Raw genomic sequence first — 24747 nt, 5'->3', positions numbered from 1 at the left:
GGGTAAGGAAAGTGGCCTTGGTCAGTTCTGGGTAAGAAAACTGGCCCTGGTCACTTCTGAATAAGGAAAGTGGTCCTGGTCACTTCTGGGTAAGGAAAGTGGCCCTGGTCAGTTCTGGGTAAGGAAAGTGGTCCTGGTCAGTTCTGGGTAAGGAAAGTGGCCCTGGTTAGTTCTGGGTAAGGAAAGTGGTCCTGGTCAGTTCTGGGTAAGGAAAGTGGACCTGGTCAGTTCTGGGTAAGGAAAGTGGCCCTGGTCAGTTCTGGGTAAGGAAAGTGGTCCTGGTCAGTTCTGGGTAAGGAAAGTGGTCCTGGTCAGTTCTGGGTAAGGAAAGTGGCCCTGGTCAGTTCTGGGTAAGGAAAGTGGCCCTGGTCAGTTCTGGGTAAGGAAAGTGGTCCTGGTCAGTTCTGGGTAAGGAAAGTGGTCCTGGTCAGTTCTGGGTAAGGAAAGTGGCCCTGGTCAGTTCTGGGTAAGGAAAGTGGCCCTGGTCAGTTCTGGGTAAGGAAAGTGGTCCTGGTCACTTCTGAGTAAGGTGAGGGGGACAGACACGGTGACACACCTTGCCCAGTCCGGGGGTGTCTTTAACCTTGCTGACGGCGCGGAGCAGGCAGGGTGGAGCAGGTGGTGGTAATGTTTGCAGGACTCCACTGAAGTTGGTGGGGAAAGGAGGCGGGTCACACATCGGCGGTGGCGCGGGCCGTGGCTTCTTCTTCTTGGAGGAGAGGTTCAGCTTCTGGGCCGCTCTGTCCAAGAAGAAGAGACAGCTTTCCAATCGAGACAAATAGCAGCGCTTTCTTTATGCACCAGTCAGCTTTTAAAGCTGTTTGCTTAAAAAGGCATTTCCTCTTCAGGGAACCTGTAACATTAATCAAAGGTTAACTGATATGGACCATTTGTGGCTCATACTCACCGAAACATTATAAATGTCTTATATACTGAAACTCTTACACATAACCTCATGCCAAGAAGCATCTTGCACCCTTGATACTTAATACCTATTTGTCTCACCACAAGTTACACTGAAAGCCATGGAGTCCCTTCAGAGCAGGATAACATGTCCAGGGTTTAAAATGACATTGATGTGTTGGGTCTGTGTTGGTTTTCATGTGGAATTCAATGTTTGTGGCCCCCCAGAGGAGTGCCGCACACCCCCCTAAGGCTCCTGTTCTGCTGCTCTACAGATTTGCATATACAGATATCCCCCATGTAACGTCCACGTGACGTTCTGTAAAACAGGATGTTAAACAATGTGGGCGTTGATTGAATATTGCCAATCGCTTAGAAAGTTTAGGCTACTCTGTCCTACCATAATGAAACATGCCTTTAATTACTATATGAAGCAGTTTAGTTACTTTGCAGATAATGCTGCATTTTAAACATTGTGTATTAAAGCACAATATGAAAACATTTAGTACAATAAAGTACTGTACAATAATTCTTCGGGTAATGCTTTATTTAAGGCCATGTTTTTAGTCATTTCTAAACATATTCATAACAAATAGCAATTCATTCATAAGGCATTATAAACATGGCTATATATAAAAGACAACATATTATAGCCATGTTTATTATGCATTATAATGCACTATAGATATCTTTACAATGCATTATAATGGTAAGTATAAGCATTAAGAATGCTTTGTACTGCATTATAAAGATACCCTGCTTATATATATAAAGATTCTCGCTCAAGGGCCAACAGACATGACTATTCAGGTATTTGTTGGACGTGACCTCTAATAGCTTCAACATAAAGCAAAAAAGCCTAACTGTTTGAGTTCCTCCAATGAGATTAATTTTACAAGCCACTGTAATGTATGGGGTCCAGTAGATTTAAATGCTCCACAGAACACAATTCCAGTGTCATCTCTTCCTCAACAACAAAACACTTCAACTACCCCAGGGATGCAATAATCAGGGATTACGAGGCCTCCAGGACACCAGGAGGAGCCAAAGTAAAAACAAACAGCCAGTGAGCAGAGTCCTTAATAATCAAGTAGACTAAAAACTACCTTCTGTCACAACAAATTAGTATAACACTGAGCAGAAAACCATGGTGTAAAATTTAAATAAACACCATGATGGACTGAAGAAAAATGCCACACAATTAAATAAAACACAGAACTCTGCATTTTGTCTTGGCTTGCAAGAGAAGCAAGTCAGATTTTAACAGCACTTCAAAACCCTCCAAACATCTATCACTCGCTCCCCAGGGAGCCCATTACTTAAAGGGAAGGGTGTGTTTTCTCCTGCCTGCATTTTTAAGACCATATCTAGGCTGATCAAATACCCAGTGAGCAACTTCTGGGAATAAAAATCTACTTACAGAAAATGCAGTCAGACTGAAATTGCATTATTCGCTAATTCTGACATTTTTGGAGAAGGCCAATCCAGATTGAAAAAGATTTATATGCTGTTATAAGTCTAAATTGTTATATCCCAAGCACCTGTGTTCAATTCACAAGTGCCACCCTTATGACCCAGCAAAACAATGATAAATGGTATAAATGATAAAGTCCAACTCACAGAATTATGAATGTTGTTTAATAAATCTAGTTATAAAGATTTTTTTGATATTCAAATAACCTCTAAATCAAAGCAAGCTATTTAGGCTTTTCAAAGAAGAACCGAGATGCTCTGATTTCCATAGAAGAAAAGGTTTAATGCATCCATCCCTGTAGAGGTAGCAGGGTTTGCAGGAAACCACCTAAAAAAGCTTCCAGAGCCCCAGGAAGCTGTGTGAAATGCAAAACACGGTAATTATGGTGGCATTCATTCATTTCTGGGAACTAGGGTGTCTTTCACACATTTAAAAAGGAGTCCTCCTGGGTTTCACCCTAACCAAAGAGTTTTCACTTTTAGTGATTTTTCTGAGGACATGTCACGTGTCCCTTAATGCTCAAATAAGCTCCACCCACAAGCTGCTAATTCTTATTAAAATCTCCCTCAGTATGTAAATGCATCTGTCCCTGCAAAGCACTATTACTGCACCTCACCATTGGCATTACGGTGAAGCAAACAAAAGGTAAACTATATTAAATGCTAAGCATCGTTATAATACGTTTCACGTCTTTATCTTCTTATATAGATATTAGTAAGACTGCAGTACTGTAACAATACTCTCAGCCTGTTTCTCCATTTCAAAAAAGGAAAACAGCCAGGCTTGTATACCCAGGAAACACATAAAATGTCTGAATGCCATGACTGTCAAAAGTAGACCAAGTGCTTTCCAAGGAACAGACAGCAGCTCTCTCCTAAGTATCGCCTACTCCTGTTAGAGACATGTAGTTTACCCTTATGTCACAAACATCCGATCTCCAAAGGCTGAATCTGGAGATGCTCTTGAGCTGAATCATGAATCCAAAGACCCCAGACATTTTTTCATCCTTCCATGAGCTGTTACGTCCCTTCCTTCCCGCTTCTGAAAAGATGGCAACAACCCTCAACAGGTAGCTGTTGTGCAGAATTGCGTCAGCCATACCTGGGCGACTGGCCTGCCAACCCCCACCCAGGAGCCGGATTACTGCACTGCGGGAAGAAGAGTTGGGCACAGCGGTGACAGGGCCACGTGCGGAGATCAAAGAACGGGCGAGGGACAGACACCAGTGAGCAGAGGAAGCGAAGGCCGGGACGCTGATGGAATGCAGAGCACACAGTGCTTGTCCTCCCTTTCCCCTCCACTTCTTTCATTTTTTTCCATCTCTCTTTCCAGTTTCCGGTCTTTATTAACCTTCTCTTTAAGGTGACCATTCTGTGAGGGAGAAAGCACTCCTCTCTATGACAAGACACCATGGATTCTTTCAGGTGCAGGAGACAATAGACAAAAAAAGAACAGGTACTGAAAGCTGCCACTGGGACGTCCCTTTGGCCCAGGAGGCAGACCTTAGCAAACACTCCTGTGGACCTTGAACGTCTCAAGGACATGTAACTAAATTCTGCAAGAGTCCAGTGCCACCTTAACCGAAGGTGGTCATTCGGCTGGGATCCCGTCCAGAAACATCAGCTCATAGAAGAGGCCAGAGTGTGATGTAATTAATTTCTCTCCACAGGAACAAAAAAAAAAAAAAAACAATTCACATTTCTGGCATATTTATTTTGCCCAAGGAGAACAAACTGTTCGATATTTCGAGATTAATCTTCTGTCCCGATAACATCTGTATCAGAATGGTTCATAATTCCACAGATATTTTTAATAGATAAATGAAGAAGAAGTATCTTCCTCGTGTTAAAATTAGCAGTTGACAAAAAATAGCATTTGGAGATATTTACAAAAAATTATTTTTAAAAAGGATAATGGCCCAAAGCACACCTCGAGATTATGTAACTATTGTATTATCTTGTGAATTAAGAAAGAGATGGAGTGTTGTGACAGACGACCTGACCCCCACAATCCCCCGAACTAAACGCTATAGAGCTGCTTTGGGATGAGTTGGATCGAAGAGTAAGAGCAACCTTTGCCCAGAACTTGTGGAAATTCCTTCAGGGCTGTTGGAGAAGGATGCCAGGTGGCTACATCTGGAAACTGGTCTGCAGTGCTGTTACTGAAGCAAAAGGGACTGGAGAGTCTAAAATTTGAGAATAATTTTTGACGGTGAACACTTCTCTTGGTTGTAGCAATATTTGATATGTATTACTTTGTTGCCTTTTACCGTAGGATGGATAACATAGCCAAAATAGAGACGAATGCATTAAAAGCACATCTGTCCACTCTTTTGACTGGTACTATATAACATGGGAGGCTGGATTTTTCTTTTCAATGTCAACACCTACAGTATAAAGACTGTCACCATGTTCTTACAGTTCTCTCTTCCCTTCGTATCCCAACCGCCATATCAGTCATTGCGTCCATCTGAAACTGTCTCAGCAACATGAGTCTTTATTACGGCTCCGCAGCATCATAATAGCATTATCCATCACTGCTGCCAATCATCACTCGAAATGCCTGAGGCTGTCTGACAGTTACCTAATAAGTCATGCAGGACATTCATGCTGTGTTTGCGGTGGCTTGGCCCGACTGACTATGGTCAGAACTGCTGCACATTTATTAAGGCCAAAAGTATGGACCAAATGACAGGCATGTTATTTACCCAGCTCCGGCTTACACAGTATGGTGAAAAACACTCACTAATGCTATATTACATATAACGCTCAACCGCTTCTTTTAAACAGTCAAAAAGCATTATCGTTATGAAGTTTGTTAATGAAGTCAGAGAGTTATGGTAATTTATGTCATTTTAAAGGCTTAGATTGAAAAATATTATTATATTTAAGAAATATTGCATTTATTTCTTCAAAGTTTTGCTAGAGGTTTTCACAGTTTTGCTAACTTAGCAGTTATCAAACTCGATTCCCTTTGCTGAACTTCCCTTGCCAAAGTTTTCCCAAGTTGGATGCATTCCCAAATCACAGGAAGACAGCCGGACGTCACGGAGAAACAGGTGGATCCTGACTGACACTGAAGCATCGCACGTAGTCGCAGTGGGGGGGCATCCAATAGGAAGAGACACTGAAAGCCCGACACCCAGAACCTTGTTAGCTAGACACAGGTGGCCACCTGACGGAGGTCCCCGGGTCATACTGTGACAGAGCAGAACTCCCAGAAACACCAGACGCACCCCCCAGACAGAGGCGTTTCTAGGGACTCTGGGGGCCCCAGGCAAAAAAATCATGGGGCCCTCCAACACACCCCGCCTGACAAGGTAACATTTATGTACATTATTTTAGCGTGAAGTCTAAATTTATAATATCAACAAAGACAATTTAATAAACACAATTTCTTAATTTTAATTTTACTATAAAAAACACAACACACAAATAGAGCAAACTTGCCACTCCATGCACCAGCTCGGGGGCCCCAGCCCATCGCCTGCCTTGCCTGTCCTGCCCCTGCCCTGCTCAGCCCCCAGGAACACAAGCCGTGCCTCCCATGGAGATGTTCAGCAGGCTGGCTGACGGAGCCTCATCACCACTGGAGGCCTACAGACCCTCCGCCGCTCATCCTGCCACCTCTGATCGGCTGTGGATGTGCAGCATTTTCAGTCATTAGCAGCTGATGGAGGCCATGAGCTTGGCTCACACTGGAGCACGTCAAAGAAAGCCTGAATGGTCTGAACTGCCCTCATATAAAAGATGTATCTGCCAGTTTGGCTCCTACAAAAACGTTCAGTCTTTTAGAACTACGACAAATATAACGCTTAATATAAACGACCACCACGCATGACAACATGGGGCTGATTCGAGTTTGTGCATAAAATATTGTAGGAAAAACTAAGAACATTGCTATGATCATAAAAAGATGTAGTCATTAAAACATTTCCCCAAACCTTGCACACCATGGCACACATATAAATATACATCCCCTCTCTCTGTAGCAGAGCTCCCAGCTGACCCTCTTTTAGCCATAAATGGGCGAGCAGCCCGATGAGATTCAGCAGCACTTCATGAGCTGCGCCTTTTGCCTGTCAGGGGATGATGATTAATTGCTACAGACCTGTGACTGCTGAAGCTCAGGCCTGTCCCATTAACACTACAGTCTATAAGGAGGGGAGCCTGACGACAGGGACACAGACACATTAGGCTGGGAGTGTGAAGGACATGACATGATGTATGTAGAGCATGTCAAGCTCCCTCTGTGGTGAGCATTGAATAAACTAGTGCACTTCAGCTTATATCCATCTTCCATAACCACTTATCCTATTTAGGATCATAGGGGATCCAGAGCTTATGGGCACCAGGCCAGGAACAAACCCAGGATGGGGCACCAACACATCACAGGGCACACTCACACACCAGTCACTCACACAGGCAGATCTGTGGGCTGTTTGGTAACTCCAATGAGCCAGGGCATGTTTCAGGACTGTGTGGGGGGAACCGGAGTACCTGAAGGAAACCCTACAACAACATGGGGAGAACATGCAAACTCCACACACATGGAGCGTGGCAGAGACTCAAACCCTCGTCCCAGAAGCAAGAGGCAGGAGGGCTAACCAGTGCATCACCATGCCACCCCACTACAGCTTATAAGAAATTTTCATTGTGTGGTACTTACTGAGCTTACGTGTCCGGTATGAGATCAGTGAAAAGTAAGAGGGATACAGCCGGAGTATGTGACTCAACATCCACTAAAATTTATTAATGAGGGCTGCAGGTAAATGAGAGCTTCTGATTAATTAATTACTGGCAAACCTGCCTACTCTACTGTAATAGCATAATCAAGATAAGGCCACAGCAGAAGACCAGTGGCCTGTTCTACGAAGCCCAGTTACTGGCTTATCGGGGTAACTTGTTGGATTTAAGGTACCACAGTTTAAATGGACTACATATCCATTCACTTACTGTACATTTTGCCCAGACTGCCTTGAATCCAACAAGTTACCCCAATAAGCCAGTAACCCCGCTTCGTAGTACTGGCCCCAGGAGTAACTGGGGAGTATGTGGGACATCATGATCCTGGTGGCGGAAAGACACCTTCTGTTATTCCCACAATGCATCAGGCAGCAGTGAAACTCATTTTCCCTTCACCTTAACCTGGGATAAGGGGACCCTGTAATGACATTTAAAGCCAACATGTTAGGGATCAGGCAAAATAATTAGCCACCCCAAAAATACTGCCAATTTATGTTAATTAAAGTATCTCTCATTGTTTTTCAGGTCAATGTGTAAAGGACGACAGATATTTCATTTGTAAACATACCAATTTGAAATTATGTAAAATTACTAAAAGAATACAACTGGTAATTAAAGCAAGAAAAAAGTTGTATAAAGTGATATTCTCGCCAATTTATCGGGCATCCATTTTCTATACCTACTTGTCACTTGCAGGGGTCCAGAGGCTACTGATACAAGGCAAGGAACAATCCAGGGTGGGACACCAACCCATCACTAGGACAATTTGGTAACTCCAGCTCACCTTAATATGTGTTTTGGACTATGGGGGAAAACTGAAGAAAGCCCACGACAACACAGGGAGGGCATGTGAATGTGACACATGACAGCAACTCAATTCCAGATATGTGAGGCAACAGTTCTAAGCACTGCACCTGAATGCCACCCACCATTTCACTATTCTGTTGCATAACCAATGATTTTCTAAACAATATCTCTCTCTGACATTACCACATCATATCCAATCTAAATTTTGTTCTGTACTCTGAATATTTATGACCTTGAGTGCTATGAAAATAAAAGTAAAATAATCACCAGGGATTCTGCGAGACCGTGTTCCTACCTGCCAAGAAATGAAACACAAAATGCTCATTTAATTTTCTACAGAAACTTGCACTCAGTGTATGCAGGAACTCGTTTGAAGGAAAGGGGAAGTCACAACAGCAGCCCTTTCATGATCTGCAGAGACGAAATTTGTGGCACATTTGCCGGGGGGACAGCGAAAGATCAGCAGTTCTGCCGCTTGGAAGTAGAGCGTGTGGATTGTCTCACAGGAAAAGCCAGGCGTGATTCGTCAAGGCATAGTCTGTTTCTTTCCATGCGCACTCTGATGTTTTACAGTGCAGCTCTTGTACTGGAACACTGTTAAGTGGTGCCAAACAGCAGGAATGCACTAATGACAAGGCTCACGGCTTTCCCACACCGAGACTTATGACAAGACTGACCTTCCGCACTTGCACTGAACATTCATAAGTGCACCACTGTTTGCATCCTGTCACCCTGCCAGAATGGACGTTACTGAACTCCTTTTTAGGATGTAGGTATACCGGGCTCCGTCTCATTGCATTACCGTTAATGTTGACTAAAGCTTAAAACTGCTTCAGCTTCTTTTTCACTTTTGTAGGGAAACTATGTGCATTAACTCTGACAGCATCGAATAAACTTAATGCAAGGAAATCACACTGCAGCATTTGTTCTTTGTAATGCGTCTGAGTGACAGGCCATGAAGGGAATGAAGTTATATTTAGGGAATTATTGATTGCTTCTCTCATTGCCTGAATCACACTTTCTGTGAACATGCCAAATAAGCTCATAAGCTAATTGCTTTTAATTTAGAGTGCCACCCCTTAGTATTAGAGAGTAAGCGAATCTCTGTGACTCTGTAACCCACCGCAAAACACACTTTCGTCTCAATTCCTATTCGGCAAATGACTCTCTTGGGGCAGCTGGACAGTAGGATGCATTGACTCATTTCTCCAGCTCAACCTTTAGAAACCTGGCGGTAATTAATTGTACAAATCAAAAACATTTTCGCTATGCTATTTGCTTGGAATCGCCACTGAGAAAATGTGGTCACATGATCTCTAAGTCTCATATAATTTTAATTATCATAATGAGATGTATTGTTGCATGTCTGGAATATAGCCAATCTTATATCCTAAGTAGGACTGGCTGTGAATTTCCATGACCCTATCTGGACAATGAGTGTATGCAATTTATATCTGGTATTCAGGTCTAAAGCAAGGATATTGCGTGTTTTTGATTAACGTTTTTTTCCGCCAGTTAAGTCTTTTCATTTTGCCTGACTTCTCATCCAGCAGAGGGTCATAGCAAGCCTGAAGTGTAGGGCAAGAGGCCAGGGAAGAGCCTGGACTGGATGCCAGTGCCACACCATGGGCAAGGTAGGGCTACCATTTCACCTCACTGCATGATTTTGGAGAGCAGGAGGAAGATTACAACAGAGGGAGGACATGCACGCTTCATCAGCAGAGGCCGGGGCAGGATTAGAGCTCCCACCTCAGGACCTAAGGGCAACAGTGCCACCCACACCACGTCAGTGCAGTGGATTCCAGCCCAAGCTTATGTTTTTCATAACAGAGGATGGCAACTGAACTCTAAGGGGGCTGATGATAGTTAGACATCCTGCTCCTGAGGCATTTAGTGTCACCGCATATCTCACATGTGCTGGATCCAGTGCAAATGCACTATCCGGAGCCCACCTACACAAGCCCCGCCCTCAAACCTGTGAGAAACCACCCCCCTGTTATACCCAATGGCACTGGAGCCGACGGGTATAATGTCACACGCGTTTCATATGGGTGCTTTTGAAGTCATTTGCTCTCTGCAGTGATGCGAGTGAGCCTGGGCGATGGCACCTCCCGCTGCGTGCGTGATTAAGCTCACTGCGGCCGCTGAGCTCTGTCTCTGGCTCCGCCCCTTGCCGCCGGTGTGAATAAAGCACACCGCAGCGCCACGTTAGATTGTCTCCTGGAGCCAGTGATAGATTACAGGGTAGAATCGCATCCTCAAAGGCTGCTCCAGCTGTTGCCCGCGCTCTTCTCCTGGGCCCAGTGAAATTCCAGTGGTGCAGCTGGCAGCTGGCCCCCTCCCTCCTGTGCCTCCCCTCCATCCACCCCCATCCACACCCTGGGGGAAATATTTGTGGAATAAATCAGTCTCGCTCTTTTCTTGCAATGCAATATTCCAAGCATGGACACAGCTAGTGAACACCCCCCTCCCGAAACATGCACCCTGGGTCACACTGCTGATCCCACAGTGGGGTGTTTCATGTGTGCCCGCGATCAGGAGGGAGGTTGGTATAGTTGCAGTGCCATTTTTGGGGGAGTGCAAGAAAAGGGAAGGATTGTGGGAGCCTGGATGGAGTTGGGAGTGAGGGGGGGAATTTTGTAGATTGGATTTCACATTATCCAAGACAGGCTTATAACAGCTGATATAACATGCAGGGTGAAGCTACTGAGGCTCAGCTAACAAGCTACATGACTGCAGTTCCTGCCTGGGTGCCCAAATCCATCCATCTCATTATATTCATAAGCCCCCCACCCCCCCCCCCCCCACACACACACACATACACACACAGGGTCACTCCCTCCATCCTCCCCACGCCTGAAAAAGTGGGAGAGCAGTCCCTGTGCTAGATAAAACATGAGCCAGCCCAGTCCATGAACTATACAGAGAGTACTTCACGCTGGCACCGGGGGCTACGGACGCCCAGACATGTGATAAAAACACGGAAAACAGGGAGCGTTTCACTCCTCCCGCGGGGTCCTGCCCCTCTTAGTGCCCCGGGTCCCTTCTGCTCCTATGCTTTTCGCACGTTGGTGGTGAGACACCCCACCCCCCCCCCAGATTCTCACACATACTCCGGTTTGTGCCCATTCAGCCGCTGAGAGGCAGTAATGGCCATGGGGGGGAGGGCTGTCAGGGAGGAGTGGGGGGCGCTGATGGGGTGGCGACTGGAGAGGGTCGTGCAGAGACGTGTCTGTGACCCTTTAAAGGCCCTGCAGGCTCCTGGCTGATATCAGTACCAGTGATTGGGGGGATCAGCTCATTACAGGCCACACAATGCTGAGCAGGTGCCCAGGAACTAACACCTCCAGCAGCTGACTGAACCACAATTATATCATTTTCTAGGGCACTAACATTAACATTTCATGAATTTTGGCCAACACTTACATATTACCCAATACGTACCAATATGAAAAACATTGCACATCAATAATTTCTCTATAATTATGATATAAATAATGTATGGTAGCTCACGGGTAATATTTCTGCAGTATTTCATTCTTTCATTCACATAAGCGTAACAAATAACATCATTTGCATAGGCTGCCTATTGCCCGCCAAACCGGGATGCAGCTGAAAAGCTCAGTGTTTGCAGAATCGATGTCATCCGAAAGTATGGGTTTAAGTCAAATCCGTGCAATTAGGGAGAAAGTGAGTGGGAAATATATGATACAGAGGGAGTCAGGCTGAAAAAACAGTAAATCTCCAAAGGCGTGTGATATCTCTGTCTCACGGAGTGACAGCCATGAATAATAGAATGTGCTTTAGAAGTGGCAGGAACCAGAAAGATAATTGTTTACACTATCTTATAAAGTAATTTTAGTTAAACTGACATGTGCTAAAATAAATTTCAAAATTTAATCAGTATTAATGTTCATAATAGTTATCTAAATGGCTGATGTGAATCCAACAGCAACAGGATTTTTCATAATTAAAGCTTGACAGGAATATTTAAAAAATGAAGAGAAAGGATGTCAGGCAATATTTCTACAACCTAATTTGCAACAGGCTTGTTTCCACAGTAGTAGGCTGGACACAGGCAGCCATCTTGCTAACAAGTTGGAAGGCAAGTTATGGGCAGGAGGCAACAGCCATAGATCAGCAGATATACACACATATGTAATTAAATAAAATGTTAGTGTTATATAGTTTATGTTTTTAATGAATCCCGTGTTTATTAAACCAGCATGCTTGATTACATGTCGCGGTTAAGTACGGCATCTGCCTTGCATTCAAGGGTCTGCTTAATTAATCCAGAGAAAGTATAACATCCAAAAGCCTACCTTTCTGGTCGCGTTCAACCTGCCCAGTCATGACTGCTGTTTGACCAAGTGCTACTCGACAAGGCCCTTTTCATCTGACCACTAAAGAGAAAGTGCTTTTTCTTGTGTAATGACAGAGAACAAGGCTCAGAATGACAGTTCACGGGACGGAGTGAGGGAAAAGGCCAGGGTGCATACGCGCTGTGGAGCAGGGACGACGACAAAGCCTTTCATGACCCCCCCAACGTGAAATAAAGAGGAGACACTAGAGAACTCCATACGGAATAAGGAGGGAACACTACAGGGAATAAGGTGAGAACACTAGGGAACGCTATAGGGAATAAGGAGGGAACACTAGGGAACGCTATAGGGAATAATGAGGGAACACTAGAGAACACCATACGGAATAAGGAGGGAACACTACAGGGAATAAGGTGAGAACACTAGGGAACGCTATAGGGAATAATGAGGGAACACTAGGGAACGCTATAGGGAATAAGGAGGGAACACTAGGGAACGCTATAGGGAATAATGAGGGAACACTAGGGAACGCTATAGGGAATAAGGAGGGAACACTAGGGAACGCTATAGGGAATAAGGTGGGAACACTACAGGGAATAAGGCGGGAACACTAGGGAACGCTATAGGAAATAAGGAGGGAACACTAGGGAACGCTATAGGGAATAATGAGGGAACACTAGGGAACGCTATAGGGAATAAGGAGGGAACACTAGGGAACGCTATAGGGAATAAGGTGGGAACACTACAGGGAATAAGGCGGGAACACTAGGGAACGCTATAGGAAATAAGGAGGGAACACTAGGGAACGCTATAGGGAATAATGAGGGAACACTAGGGAACGCTATAGGGAATAAGGAGGGAACACTAGGGAACGCTATAGGGAATAAGGTGGGAACACTACAGGGAATAAGGCGGGAACACTAGGGAACGCTATAGGAAATAAGGAGGGAACACTAGGGAATGATATAGGGAATAAGGTGGGAACACTACTGGGAATAAGGTGGGAACACTAGGGAACGCTATAGGGAATAAGGAGGGAACCTTAGGGAACGCTATAGGGAATAAGGAGGGAATACTAGGGAACGCTATAGGGAATAAGGTGGGAACACTACAGGGAATAAGGCGGGAACACTAGGGAACGCTATAGGAAATAAGGAGGGAACATTAGGGAAAGAGCAGCTCAGTCGAGAAATGGAGCTGTGAAAGAACATGGGAGATGTGCTTCAGCTTAAGCTGAGCAGATAATAAAATCTGGACAGCACCATCATAAACGTGGGGGGGGGCTTTCAGAAAGCAAATTGCTGTCCTCATAAATCTCCCCAGGAGATGTCTGAGCAAGAGAGTGTCCGAGGAGGCAGGCAACCACGGGCGAGGCAGGAATGCGGACCAGGTGTGTGAGCAGGAGGTCACAGGAAGCGGGTGCGTCGCATTTCGGCTCACGGGACGTGTCCCTGTCTCGACCCCTCATGGGGAATTTACTGCTTTACACCTCGGAGCGAGGCAAACACAGTGCAGGGAAAGATGGCGGCCATAAATCTGTACACTGCACTGTCCCTGGCTTCAACTCCAGCTGATGGACACTTGTTGAAAGGCCCTCAAGAATACATGTCCACATCTACTTGGGGGGAAATTCTGCGCACATCTCATATGCTGAATAAGGTGCCTTATGGACTTTGTATCTGATTTGCACATTTCTGTAAATCAATCATAGATGCTGTATGTCTGGAGTTCTTTACTGGCAAAATGAATTGCCACTGTATGCATACATTTATATCCATCCATCCATCCATCCATTTTCCAAATCGCTTATCCTACTGGGTCGCAGGGGGTCCGGAGCCTATGAGGCAGGGAATATATATTTATATATTTTTTAAAACTTTGTGATCATGCTTGCTAATCTGTCATGCCCTGCTCGTCCAATCCTCCCGTGTGCCACGCCCCCTCGTTACCTCGTGTACAATCCCCGTGTCCCCAGCTGTTTCTTGTTGCTGTCATTAGTCCTCTGCATTTAAGTATCTTTCCCCAGTCCGGTCATTAACGCTGTAACGTCCGTCCTTTGCTGGTTTATCGCGGTTCCTCGTATAAAATGGCAGACGCTCACTTTTGCTGCATGTTCTTTAATCATTTGATGCAGACAAATGCATGATCATGACCTGTACACTGAAATAGCCCTGCTGCTATGCTATTAAGGACATCCTTAAACTAAAAACCAGTGATTTCAAGCGGAATCGTCATATTCTCATGTGACAAATGAGAGGAAACAACCTTACTCTATCATCAACATCCAGGTACATCAGCCTTTCCACAAGGGAGCACAACTGCATTCATCTTTGTCAAGGTGGTTCATGTCTCCTTTTTACAGGGGAATAAAATACGGTCCTAGGAGAATTTATCCTCCCTCTTTTTAAAGTAAGGCAGCTTTTTTCATCGCATAAGGAATCTGCTCAGGAATCTTCCATTTTGCTGAGGGACAAGCAAAGAAAGTGACTATTTTAAAAATGATTAAAGTGAATCAGTGCTGATTCGGCGATAGGCAGAGTTCTTGAGTGTCTTATCAAAAGCCGGAATGTCTTAAATTGGACAGAATAAAACCCAAGAACAGAGCAAATTCTGCAGCTTCGATTCCAATTTAATATTCCCAGCTATATGTGTGAAACTAACCCAGAACTAAGTTAATCCTTGAACTTCTTTGTTCATCTCGGGATAATCGCCGATTAACTGTACAGAGGATGCATTAATATCACCATGCAAATAGAAGTTAAGTGTAAACACTAGAAATCATTCTGGTAAATTTTATCTAAGCTGACATCAATTATTTTCTGTGTGTCTGAGTGTTTTTGCTGACCAGCTGAATTGGCGTTTTCCATTAGATCGTTCTTAGGTCAGTTGTCTTTCTTTATTTGCTGCTTTGTCAGTTGCTTCCTTCTCCATGAATAACAGGTAAAACCTCGTGAATCATGGCCAACTTCTCGCCTTTTGCTTGTGTGTGGTACGACGCTGCAGTAACCGGATCTGCGTGAGGGCTTCCGAGGTCACGGTGAGGATGGGGGGTTAATAAACAACTCTGACCCATGACAGGTCGTTAGGGGCCCTTCAGTGTGACCCAGACACCCGCTCCAGACACACTGTGACCTTATAACCTTAGCGTCCTGTACAAAGAGGAACACTGCCATAAGCAATAACCGTTAAAACTGTAAACAAGACTATAAAACATCTTTAAGACAACAAAGACCTTAAAAAATCTTTAAGACGACAAAATTAACTTCTGTTCTATAATGAAAACTTGAACATCGCTTAAAGGTAATGCCATATTATTACTGATTATTCTAGATTTCACAAGTAATAAGCTGTAATATTTCATTATTACCTTTATGCCACCTTTATTTTATTTAATTATTACCTTTATGCCTGCTGCCTCACTGCCTCAGCAGTGACAAGGTATGAGGCACGCAGTGTTAGTGTTGCCTGTCTCACTGTACACCTTCTACCCTTTAACACTGGATGCTTCTGGAGTGAAAGGTACCAGATGACTTGACTCCCCATTAAAACATGCAACAGTTGGATGCATAATCTAATGAGTGCAATGTGGAAAGGTGAGGTTTGTTTTTCCTACTAGTCCCTAGGAGAAAATGACGCTATTCTGTAAACTGCCAGTGTTTCTGGAGAGGGGGAATCACGATGTATGACCTAAGACATGTCTGACACATGCTACCCCATCAAAGTGATGCAAATATTGTGGAGTTGCACAGAATCACTATACTGGAACATCGATGTTTATCAGTTTTCAGGGCAATTACATGTCCATCAAATGATTGCTTTACTCTACATAGGACAGCTATTCAACTATTCATGTCAATAACTGACATACGCGGCTAATGCTCCCAGATGGAATAATTCAGATTCTTACTTTAAAACACAAACTAGAGGACATTTATTCAATAACTGAACAGAAGATTCTTTGGCTGACCTGACAAAAAAGGAGGCAGCTGCAGAGGTGCCACTAGAGGGCGCTGTGGTGACCAGTGGGGTATGTGGGGCTGGGTAGCTGTAGGCTGATGGTCGGTCTGCGTTGCAGCAGTTCATCGCTTCTGTCACCCCCTCGCGGCCTCCATCCGGAAGCAGCTGGGAAACCTGCAGGTGAGGCACCGCAGTCAAGTCAGTCATGGTCGGGATGATTCCTTTAAGCGTGACTCCTTTAAGAATGAGTTAGTGCCAGAGTTAATTTGTCCAATGCACAGGGTCTACAAGGAGCCCATCGGGGCTAAAAAGTAAGCAATTCTCCTGATCACCATGCTGCTAAACATCAAGTCATGTCAAGGCTCTATTGTCATATCATCCATATACATGGATACAGCAGCATGAGCTAACGCTCACCCAAAACCACAATGTGACATGCAAACAGCAAGTGATAAGGGGGGGAGGGGTGGGCAACCAACCATAAATAATACAGCAGCATGAAGGTTGGTACAAATATAGTATCAGTTGACTGACAATAAATAAATAGATAAATAATAACAAATGAAAGTGGGCAGTGCCAGTGGGGAGGTGGTGTGGGCACTCTCAGCGATAGGAGGGAGTAAGGAGGGCAACTAGGTGTAAACCGTCCTCACAGCCTTGGGGAAAACAGTTATGAAAAATGAATAAACTAAAGGAATTAATGGGCTGGTAAGCTCTGAATGCAGTTGGTTTGTCCTCCCCGTGACCCTAAAATATATAACATACGTAAATACTTCACTGGGTTTAATTTTTAAAGTTTTGTTAGCGTAGGTATTTTTGGAAGTGTCAAAATCCCGGTGCCCTACGTAAATCTGTTTTGCAGAGACCAAATAAGGGATCAGTTCAGGAGACACTTGCAGCTGCCAGATCTCCCGGGGACGTCCTGGAAGTCAGTGACAGCAGCGGTAAGGTCAGGAAGACAGGCTCAGAAAAACCTCTCTGTTTGTCTGGGTAAGCTACAGTCTTTCTGAACAAATTAAACAGAGAACATGACATGAGAACTGAGACAAAGCTTTTATTTATCTTTCAGTCGTTCAGGTTATGTGTGAATCAGCCTTGAGGTTCAGGCTGAGGTTCAGGCTAAATTCCATTCAGGGTTAGAAGTTTTTACAGGCAAGAGGTTTTTTTTCATTTGACAATCACTTTCTTTGCCCTGACTTTGATCTGCCTCCCAGGGCTCTCGTTACCTTTTTTTGTCATTACGACAGATCTGTGAAAAGCGTGTTTGTATTCCAAGTTGCTGCTCTGAGATGTCGTGATGGAGGTCACACAGACAGACAGTCAGATTCCTGCTGCCGAGTTAAGATCAGGGTTAGCAGGTGACCAAAACCAAGCCAAGGAGGGCATCAAAAAAATCCCCAGTTTGCTTAACCTAGCAGCCCGTGATCGGAGTCACAACCGTCTATCGTACTGTTTCTAAAGCCATTCCTTGGGGACCCCCAAACGGGCCATGTTTTTGCATCCTCCCAACAAATGTGTGGACTGCCTGCCAAGGAGCTGTGAGGGAGCAAAATATGAACCATTTGGGGGGACCCCGAGGACCGGGTGGGGAAAGACTGCGTTATCCACATTCAGCTTTCTGGTCCAGGATAGAAAGGAGGGTAATGTGGGGGGGGCTGGGGCGGTCATGGCTACCCCCTGTAGCTCTGCACCTGGCTGCGAAAGGTTTGTCAGAGTGAAAACGGAGAAGAACAGCCCGCTGAATGGCCCTCTGTCTCATTACTTTGCTCTTGCCATTTCTATTGCCCTCATTATTACAGAGAAGTTTGCCATGCTGCCATGTGCTGAAGGGAAGGAGGAACTGGGATCTTAAAGAAACAAGAAATCATTTGAGAATGAACTACTCTCTCTCCAATTTTCTTCTCACAGCCCTGCTCAACAAATACCTAAACCAACTTTTAGTCTGCAGTAACTTCTCATTACAGTACAATGGGATAAATGCATAAAAGGCTATACAAATCACATTAAATCTAGGGAATAACTGCAGAAATGCACATAAATACACAAGCATCAGGAATATTCATTGTAGATCAGGTTCTTTTCAATGTAGTTTTACATCTTCTGACATGAAAGAGCATGAAAGCATTATTACCAGTATTATTCACAGAGATAATGCTTTTTTGTTCAATCACATTGAAACATTAATCCAAAATACACACTGTAAGCTGCAGCTTTAAAAAACAAGGTAACTACTGATAGGTGAAATTTCAAAAAATATATTTTTTGTCTACAGTATTTTAATAACGGGTTATCAAAGTTTTGTGTGTTACTTTCTTGATGACATAAATTCCATCCACTATTTTGCTGTTATAATAACTAGTGATGCAGTTAGGACCACCTAAACCAAGACCAAGTCATTACTAAGACCAGAGTGTATTGAGACCAAGACAAGACCAAGACCAAGGCAGGGAGAGACCAAAACAAGACCAAGAAAGGGCTAGACCAAGTCAAGATAGGGAATAGACTATGTTTGAGTCTACATAACACAATACACTATAAAATCTGGAGCATAGGAACTATCTTGGGGCTAGGCCGTATGGCCTAAAATTTGTGTCACAGTATGATTTGAACCATGGACATTTTTTCTTAAAATTTCAATATAAATGCTTCTGTACCAATGTAACATCTGAACTTTGAAGCAGGACGTTTTACAACCATCACAGCACATCACTGTACTGTGTTAACCCTTTGAACCCTGTCCATTTTTGAGCATTTTTCTGTCCCTTTGAGTTTAGGCTTATTACACTATATGTATATGAGTTAGCCACATATGCACACATACCACCATCAGAACATTATGGGTTATTCAGTTAAGTTATAATTTGATGCGTAAATGCTGTCACAGTCTTGATATCATCCTTCTTATGAGGAAAAATTAATTGCGCCTATTGAAATTTCTTAATTTTTAGTCTCATCTAATATAAAACTACTGCAAATATAATCTTATATATGTTCAGTTCAGAGTCTCTATGATTTGGGAATGCAGGGGTTTCATTGGGGACCTTTTCTTTGGCTTAGTACTGTGAAGGAGTACATGGTTAGTGCCAGATGGAAATGAATATGTTTGATTTTGCATCCATTTGGTTACTTTCTGAATTTATCCGATAGACGGCAATGCATGTTTTATATTTTTTAATTTATTATTTTATAACATGTGAAAGAAATTGAAATAGAAAACCATTGTTTAGTTTGTGATCCACTGGATAAACACACAGACATAACAGTTTTAGAGTGTAACACTGAATGTTAATTAATATTTTTTTATCATTAGTTTTTCTGTCTGGCCAGACTGTTGTTACTGCAATGATATCCGGGAATCTCAACTGTCTCCCCAGGCCAACCAGTAGTTGCCAGTCCCTTGCAGTAGCAAGCAGCCCCCTCTGGGTCTTCTTTGGGGGCTGGGGATTCTCGCCTGCTTGAACGAAGGTGATGGTACACTTGGAGGGGTGTTACCTCTTGCTGTTGTTGATGCCAGTGCAGACGGTGTCTGCTACTGCCCGCAGAACCTGGTCATGGCGCCAACAATACTGACCATCTCCCAAGGCCTTTGAGCAGCAGCTGAGCATGTGTTGTAAAGATCCCCTTTTCTAGCAACCAGGTGAGTCCACCAGGCCCCAGGTGAATAGGTTGGCAGGGCTCGGGAGGACATCATACAATGACTGGACTAAGAACCTGAAATGGTGTGGTTCCACCTTCCAGAGTTCTGCCCAGGTGATCTTACGGCCAGCTGTATGCCCCCACTTAGTCCAGGCCCTCTGCTTGGACATGCCCACCATTTTGCTGGAGCGAGCTTCCTCCATCTTGGCACGTACCTCCTCCTGGATCAGCTTCTGCTTCTTCTTTCTGCTGGCTTTACTGTAGCTAGGTTTTAGATTGCTACCCAGCCCGGCCCGCCCAGTAGCCACTGTGCCCACCAGGATGCCGTGTCACAACCTTGCCTCCGCCTGATCCACTGCATCCTGGGCGCGTCACTTCCATCCTGTTCTGACCTCTATACCTGCTGAGGAGACCTTGGTGTCAGGTGAATCTCTGTAGAGCAGGACTTCTCTGGTTCGGGTGACCTTGAACTCCTCTGCCAGACTGCTAAAAGGAAGCTGCAGGTTGGTGTTATGCCCGAAAAGTCCAATGCTGCTTAAGCTCCGTGGCAGGCCCAGCCACCTGCATAGGAACTGGCTAATCTTCCTCTCAAAGCCCTCCACGGTGGTGACTGAGACTTCATAGACTAGCAGCGGCCAGAGGAGACGAAACAGAATGCCATATTGGTAGATCCAGGCCTTAAGCTTTCCAGGAAGCCCAGATTTGTCCACAGCCGAGAGCCACATGTCAAGGTCATCGCTGGTACCTTGGCATGCAGTGGTGTCCCTCAGATTGCCAGTGAACAGCTTGCCCAGGCTCTTCACTGGCTTTTCTGACACTGATGAAATCTGAGTGTCTCCCAGGGTTAAGCGGAACCGGTCAGTCACTTTTCCTTTCCTCAAGACTAAGGACCTGGACTTTGCAGGTTTGAAACTCATTCTTGTCCATGTAAGGAGCCTTTCAAGACCTTGGAGAAACCACCTGCATCCGGGCACTGATGTTGTAGTTACAGTGAGATTGTCTATATATGCTCTAATTGGCGGTTGTTGGGAGCCAGATCTGGACAACGGGCCTCTGCACTCAACTTCCGCCGACTTCACGAGCATATTCATGGACAATGCAAACAGGGACACAGAGACTGTGCATTTTAAGGGTATACACCAGTACAAATAACTAGGGTGTTGGGAGTATGCAGGCTACGCTGCTGTGCGGTGGGAGTAGCAGCCAGAAGTCGTACTAGGTGGAATTGGCGCGCAGAAAATAAACTTCATGTTGCCGACAGGAAATGGGAGCTCAAGCAACACAATTTGGACTTACAGTCCTCTTCGTTCGTATGTCTGAAAGTTAGAAAGTTGAAAGTTTGTAAGTATAGGAGCGTCTGTATATACCTAATTGCGCACAGGATTACTCTTGAATGTTTTAGCGCACAATGTTGCAACTTCGACGGTCAGATTAAGTAAATCTCTCGACTGCAAAGATATGCGAGTCATGTCTGTGCATTATACCTATCCAAAGTTATTAGTTTAGTAATAGTACAGAGGTTGCTTGTAGGGGTTTTAGTGAGTGAGGCATGGAACACAAAAACAAGATTAATCATGCTGACATAGAATGGAATTGAAAGATCTACTTTTGTTAAATGTTCAATGGCGTATAAACTGAGGATGTTGATAACAGGCAGAATCATTAAATAATGACTCAGATACAGCTTTGTCTCCCCCGCTCTGCCCCGTGTTCTCAAATATCCACGCTTCAGCAGTGACAGAAGTATGTTTCTTATCATTAGACTGGCTAGCTGTGGTCAATTTGGGCAGCACGGATTCACCTTATCTATGTCCTTCAAACCAGCCCTGCATCATCAGATGCCTCTAGGACAGGAGACTGAAAAAGTCTTTAATTGAATTCCTTTAATATCATCAATAATAGGATGCAATCACGGTTAGCTCAAAGATCATGAGATAAATTATACGATAATACGCAGCTCCTAGCTATATAACTTGGCCTTTCCCTGGTTGTCTGGTCTTATCGCACAAAATTCCTCCGGTCCAGCCTGGGTGATTTTATCATTTTCAAGGGTGCTTGTTTATACATTTCTGTGCTACATCCTGAGGGGAAGAGCTGCCTTTGCTGACTGAGTTGATTCTGAATCAGTGAGGTCACTGACTTGAGTCATTTCGAAGGAAGACATAACCGCAGTTAAACGCATGCCTTTGGATTAAACACATTAGGGTTATGATTTGAGTTGGGCTTATCCTGAAGCCATTGTTGTAAGCAAGCCCAAATACCTGCAAGCCATTATATGAATGTGCTGAGCTTACGGTGATAATATGTCGGTTATGTAGCGAAAAGGAGCGTAATGATTTTTTTTGTGATATTTTCCCAGTAGGTTAACTCATACTGCGAGGAATCTCCAGCGATCCAAGTTGCAGGGGAGAATTATAAACATTTCCATCACCCTGGCAGAGAACTAGTGACAGTCCTGAAAGAGACTCAAACCATGTGCATTTCTGTCTTCTTTATTTACTGCTTGGCATTGCGGTTTATGAATATTGCACCAACCATGAAATATTTATAGATTATTGATCGCTCCGCATTTTGCACTCTTTGCTCTAACAGAGAGATAAATCATTTCTCTTGTATTCCATTAAAGAATAAAGAAGTGCAGTGTTTATTGCTGGGGCCCTGGGGGGCTGGGCTTTGTGGCTCCGGGGCTACATGCTGGCCTGACACCATCTTAAAGCCGTGGGAAAAGGCGGAGCAAGACTCAGCACCAAGGCCCAGCATACAAGCACAAGCCTTGGTTCTGGTTGTACTGAACACAGCACTGCAATGTTTTCAGTATGATTCTCATGTCTTCCCACAATTCTCAGCTACTTTTTTTTGTTTTTTTTTTCATTAAAATTATCCATAAATCACTTAACAGAATTGTAAGTAACTGAACGGTACAGTACAATTAAAAACATAGTGGGCTTGCTTGAAGGAATAATGAGCTTGCTTAATTGGATAAAATAAAAAAGGGTGATGAGTTAGTACTCAATTAGCCAGTAGAGCCAATGAGAGTTGAGCACAAATGCTGAGCATGTGCCCCTGTCCCAGTCCAATCAGAGCACCACCCTGATCCTGCCTCCCCCAGCCCCTCCTATCTCCTGCTCGGTGAGATGGGGGCTCACATTCATCACAATTAAGGCTGCCTCCAGACAACGTTCATCTCCAAGGCCTGTCTTTTTATCCATCTCTTAGGGCACTTGCTCCTCACACAAACCTCCCTGGTGCTGTTCTTGCAGGTTCAGTGCTGAAAAGGGCGATTTGAAGGTGAGGTTACAGGCTTGAGGCACATTTCAGATAAAAACGCTGCGTTTATGGCGTCTTCGGGAGGTGCCTGCCTCTCCTTCAATGCCATCCTTCAAACAGCCTGCAAGGCGTCTTTGGGGTTAATTTTTTTCTGCTGCGTGACATTGGCTTCGATACAGTGGCACTGCGCTGCAAAATGGACCGTATTTTCCCATAATGCCGTTAGACACGCACTGCAGAAATAGGTCCGGTTTATTTAGCATGAACCTATTTTCATACCATTTGGTCGCTTTAACTCCTGCTCAGGAGTCCCGCTTATTTAAGAGACTGGACATTCTGCTTGAAGGAGTAGTGCTTTTGGCCCAGCAGAGAGAGAGAGAGAGAGCGTGGCATCAACTCGCTGAAAAGTAGGATCTCAGCATCGCAAACACGATCAGAGCATGGCAGAAAAATTTGTGCTCCACTCTGCTTTGAAAAACTTAGAAGTTTAGTAGTAGTCCTCTTCGAAGTCTGGAGCCTATCCTGGAAGCTATGGGCAACATCCCAGGATGGGGGGACAGCCCGTTGCAGGGCACACTCACACACAATTCACACACAACTCCATGATGACATGGGGAGAACATGCAAACTCCGCACACATGTGACCCAGGCGGCGACTCAAACCCGGGTCCCAGAGGTGTGAGGCAACAGTGCTAACCACTGCACCACCATGCCGCCCCCTTATTTTAGTCATCTACATAATTTTATTATATCTGTCCTTAATTGTTTCACTCAACACCCTACAGGAAATTCCTTGTTTGTAAAAGTACTTGACAGATTCTGGTTGATCTTTCAGTGGACTATGAATTTTCTACAAAATACAGACAGAAAAGACTTGGAGAACTGCTTCCATTTTACTGACAGTGGAGTGGAGGAATGCAAAAGTTTCTTGGCATCACATTCACCTCATAAAACAGGAGGTTCAAAGACTGCGTGGAGTTTTACGGTTAAGTGATAATGCAGTGTGAGTCACACATTTATGTAATTATTACATTGTGGGGACCAGATTTCCCTACAATGTGATAGCTTTTTACCTTTTGGGCATGCTCGTACCTACCACTGAGGACACCAAGGTGAAGTCCTCAGTATTTTTTCGGCAACTCCAACAACCACAATCCATTACAGGGCACAGCTAGGAAGGGATGACATCCTGGTTTCAGCCCTGCTTGTGGGGACATTTTTTGGTCCCCACACCCTTAATTTAATCAAAATCTGTGACTGCAATAAACAAACAAAAAAAAAATTATGGTCATTGTCATATTGGAACTAAGATTTTTGCCTGAAAAAGTTATGAGTAGTGTGTGTGTGTGTGTGTCTGGTTATATGTGTGTGTGGTTGTGTGTGTGGTTATGTGTGTGTGTGTGTGATTATGTGTGTGTCTGATTATATGTGTGTGTGGTTATGTGTGTGTGTGTGTGTGTGTTCTGGTTATATGTGTGTGTGGTTATGTGTGTGTGTGTGTGTGTGGTTGTGTGTGTGTGTGTCTGGTTATATGTGTGTGTGGTTATGTGTGTGTGTGTGTGGTTGTGTGTGTGTGTGTGTCTGGTTATATGTGTGTGTGGTTATGTGTGTGTGTGGTTATGTATGTGTGTGTCTG

At 44.3% G+C, this 24747-nt stretch overlaps 1 protein-coding gene across 1 annotated transcript in view; it reads right to left on the bottom strand.

The window, feature by feature from the left end:
* Nucleotides 1–24747, bottom strand: part of kif26bb (kinesin family member 26Bb) — a 100568-nt gene that overhangs the window by 34586 nt on the left and 41235 nt on the right. The window contains exons 4-5 of the mRNA XM_048986600.1: nucleotides 16219–16382; nucleotides 557–740 (exon numbers count right to left, since the gene is read on the bottom strand). Of these exons, the coding sequence (XP_048842557.1) occupies nucleotides 557–740; nucleotides 16219–16382 (348 nt within the window). The remainder of the gene's footprint in view (nucleotides 1–556; nucleotides 741–16218; nucleotides 16383–24747) is intronic.

Source organism: Brienomyrus brachyistius, chromosome 19, assembly GCF_023856365.1.
Source record: "Brienomyrus brachyistius isolate T26 chromosome 19, BBRACH_0.4, whole genome shotgun sequence".
NCBI classification, from domain to species: domain Eukaryota; kingdom Metazoa; phylum Chordata; class Actinopteri; order Osteoglossiformes; family Mormyridae; genus Brienomyrus; species Brienomyrus brachyistius.
The sequence above is the reverse complement of the archived record's forward strand: the minus strand, read 5'-3'. Positions and strand labels throughout refer to the sequence as shown.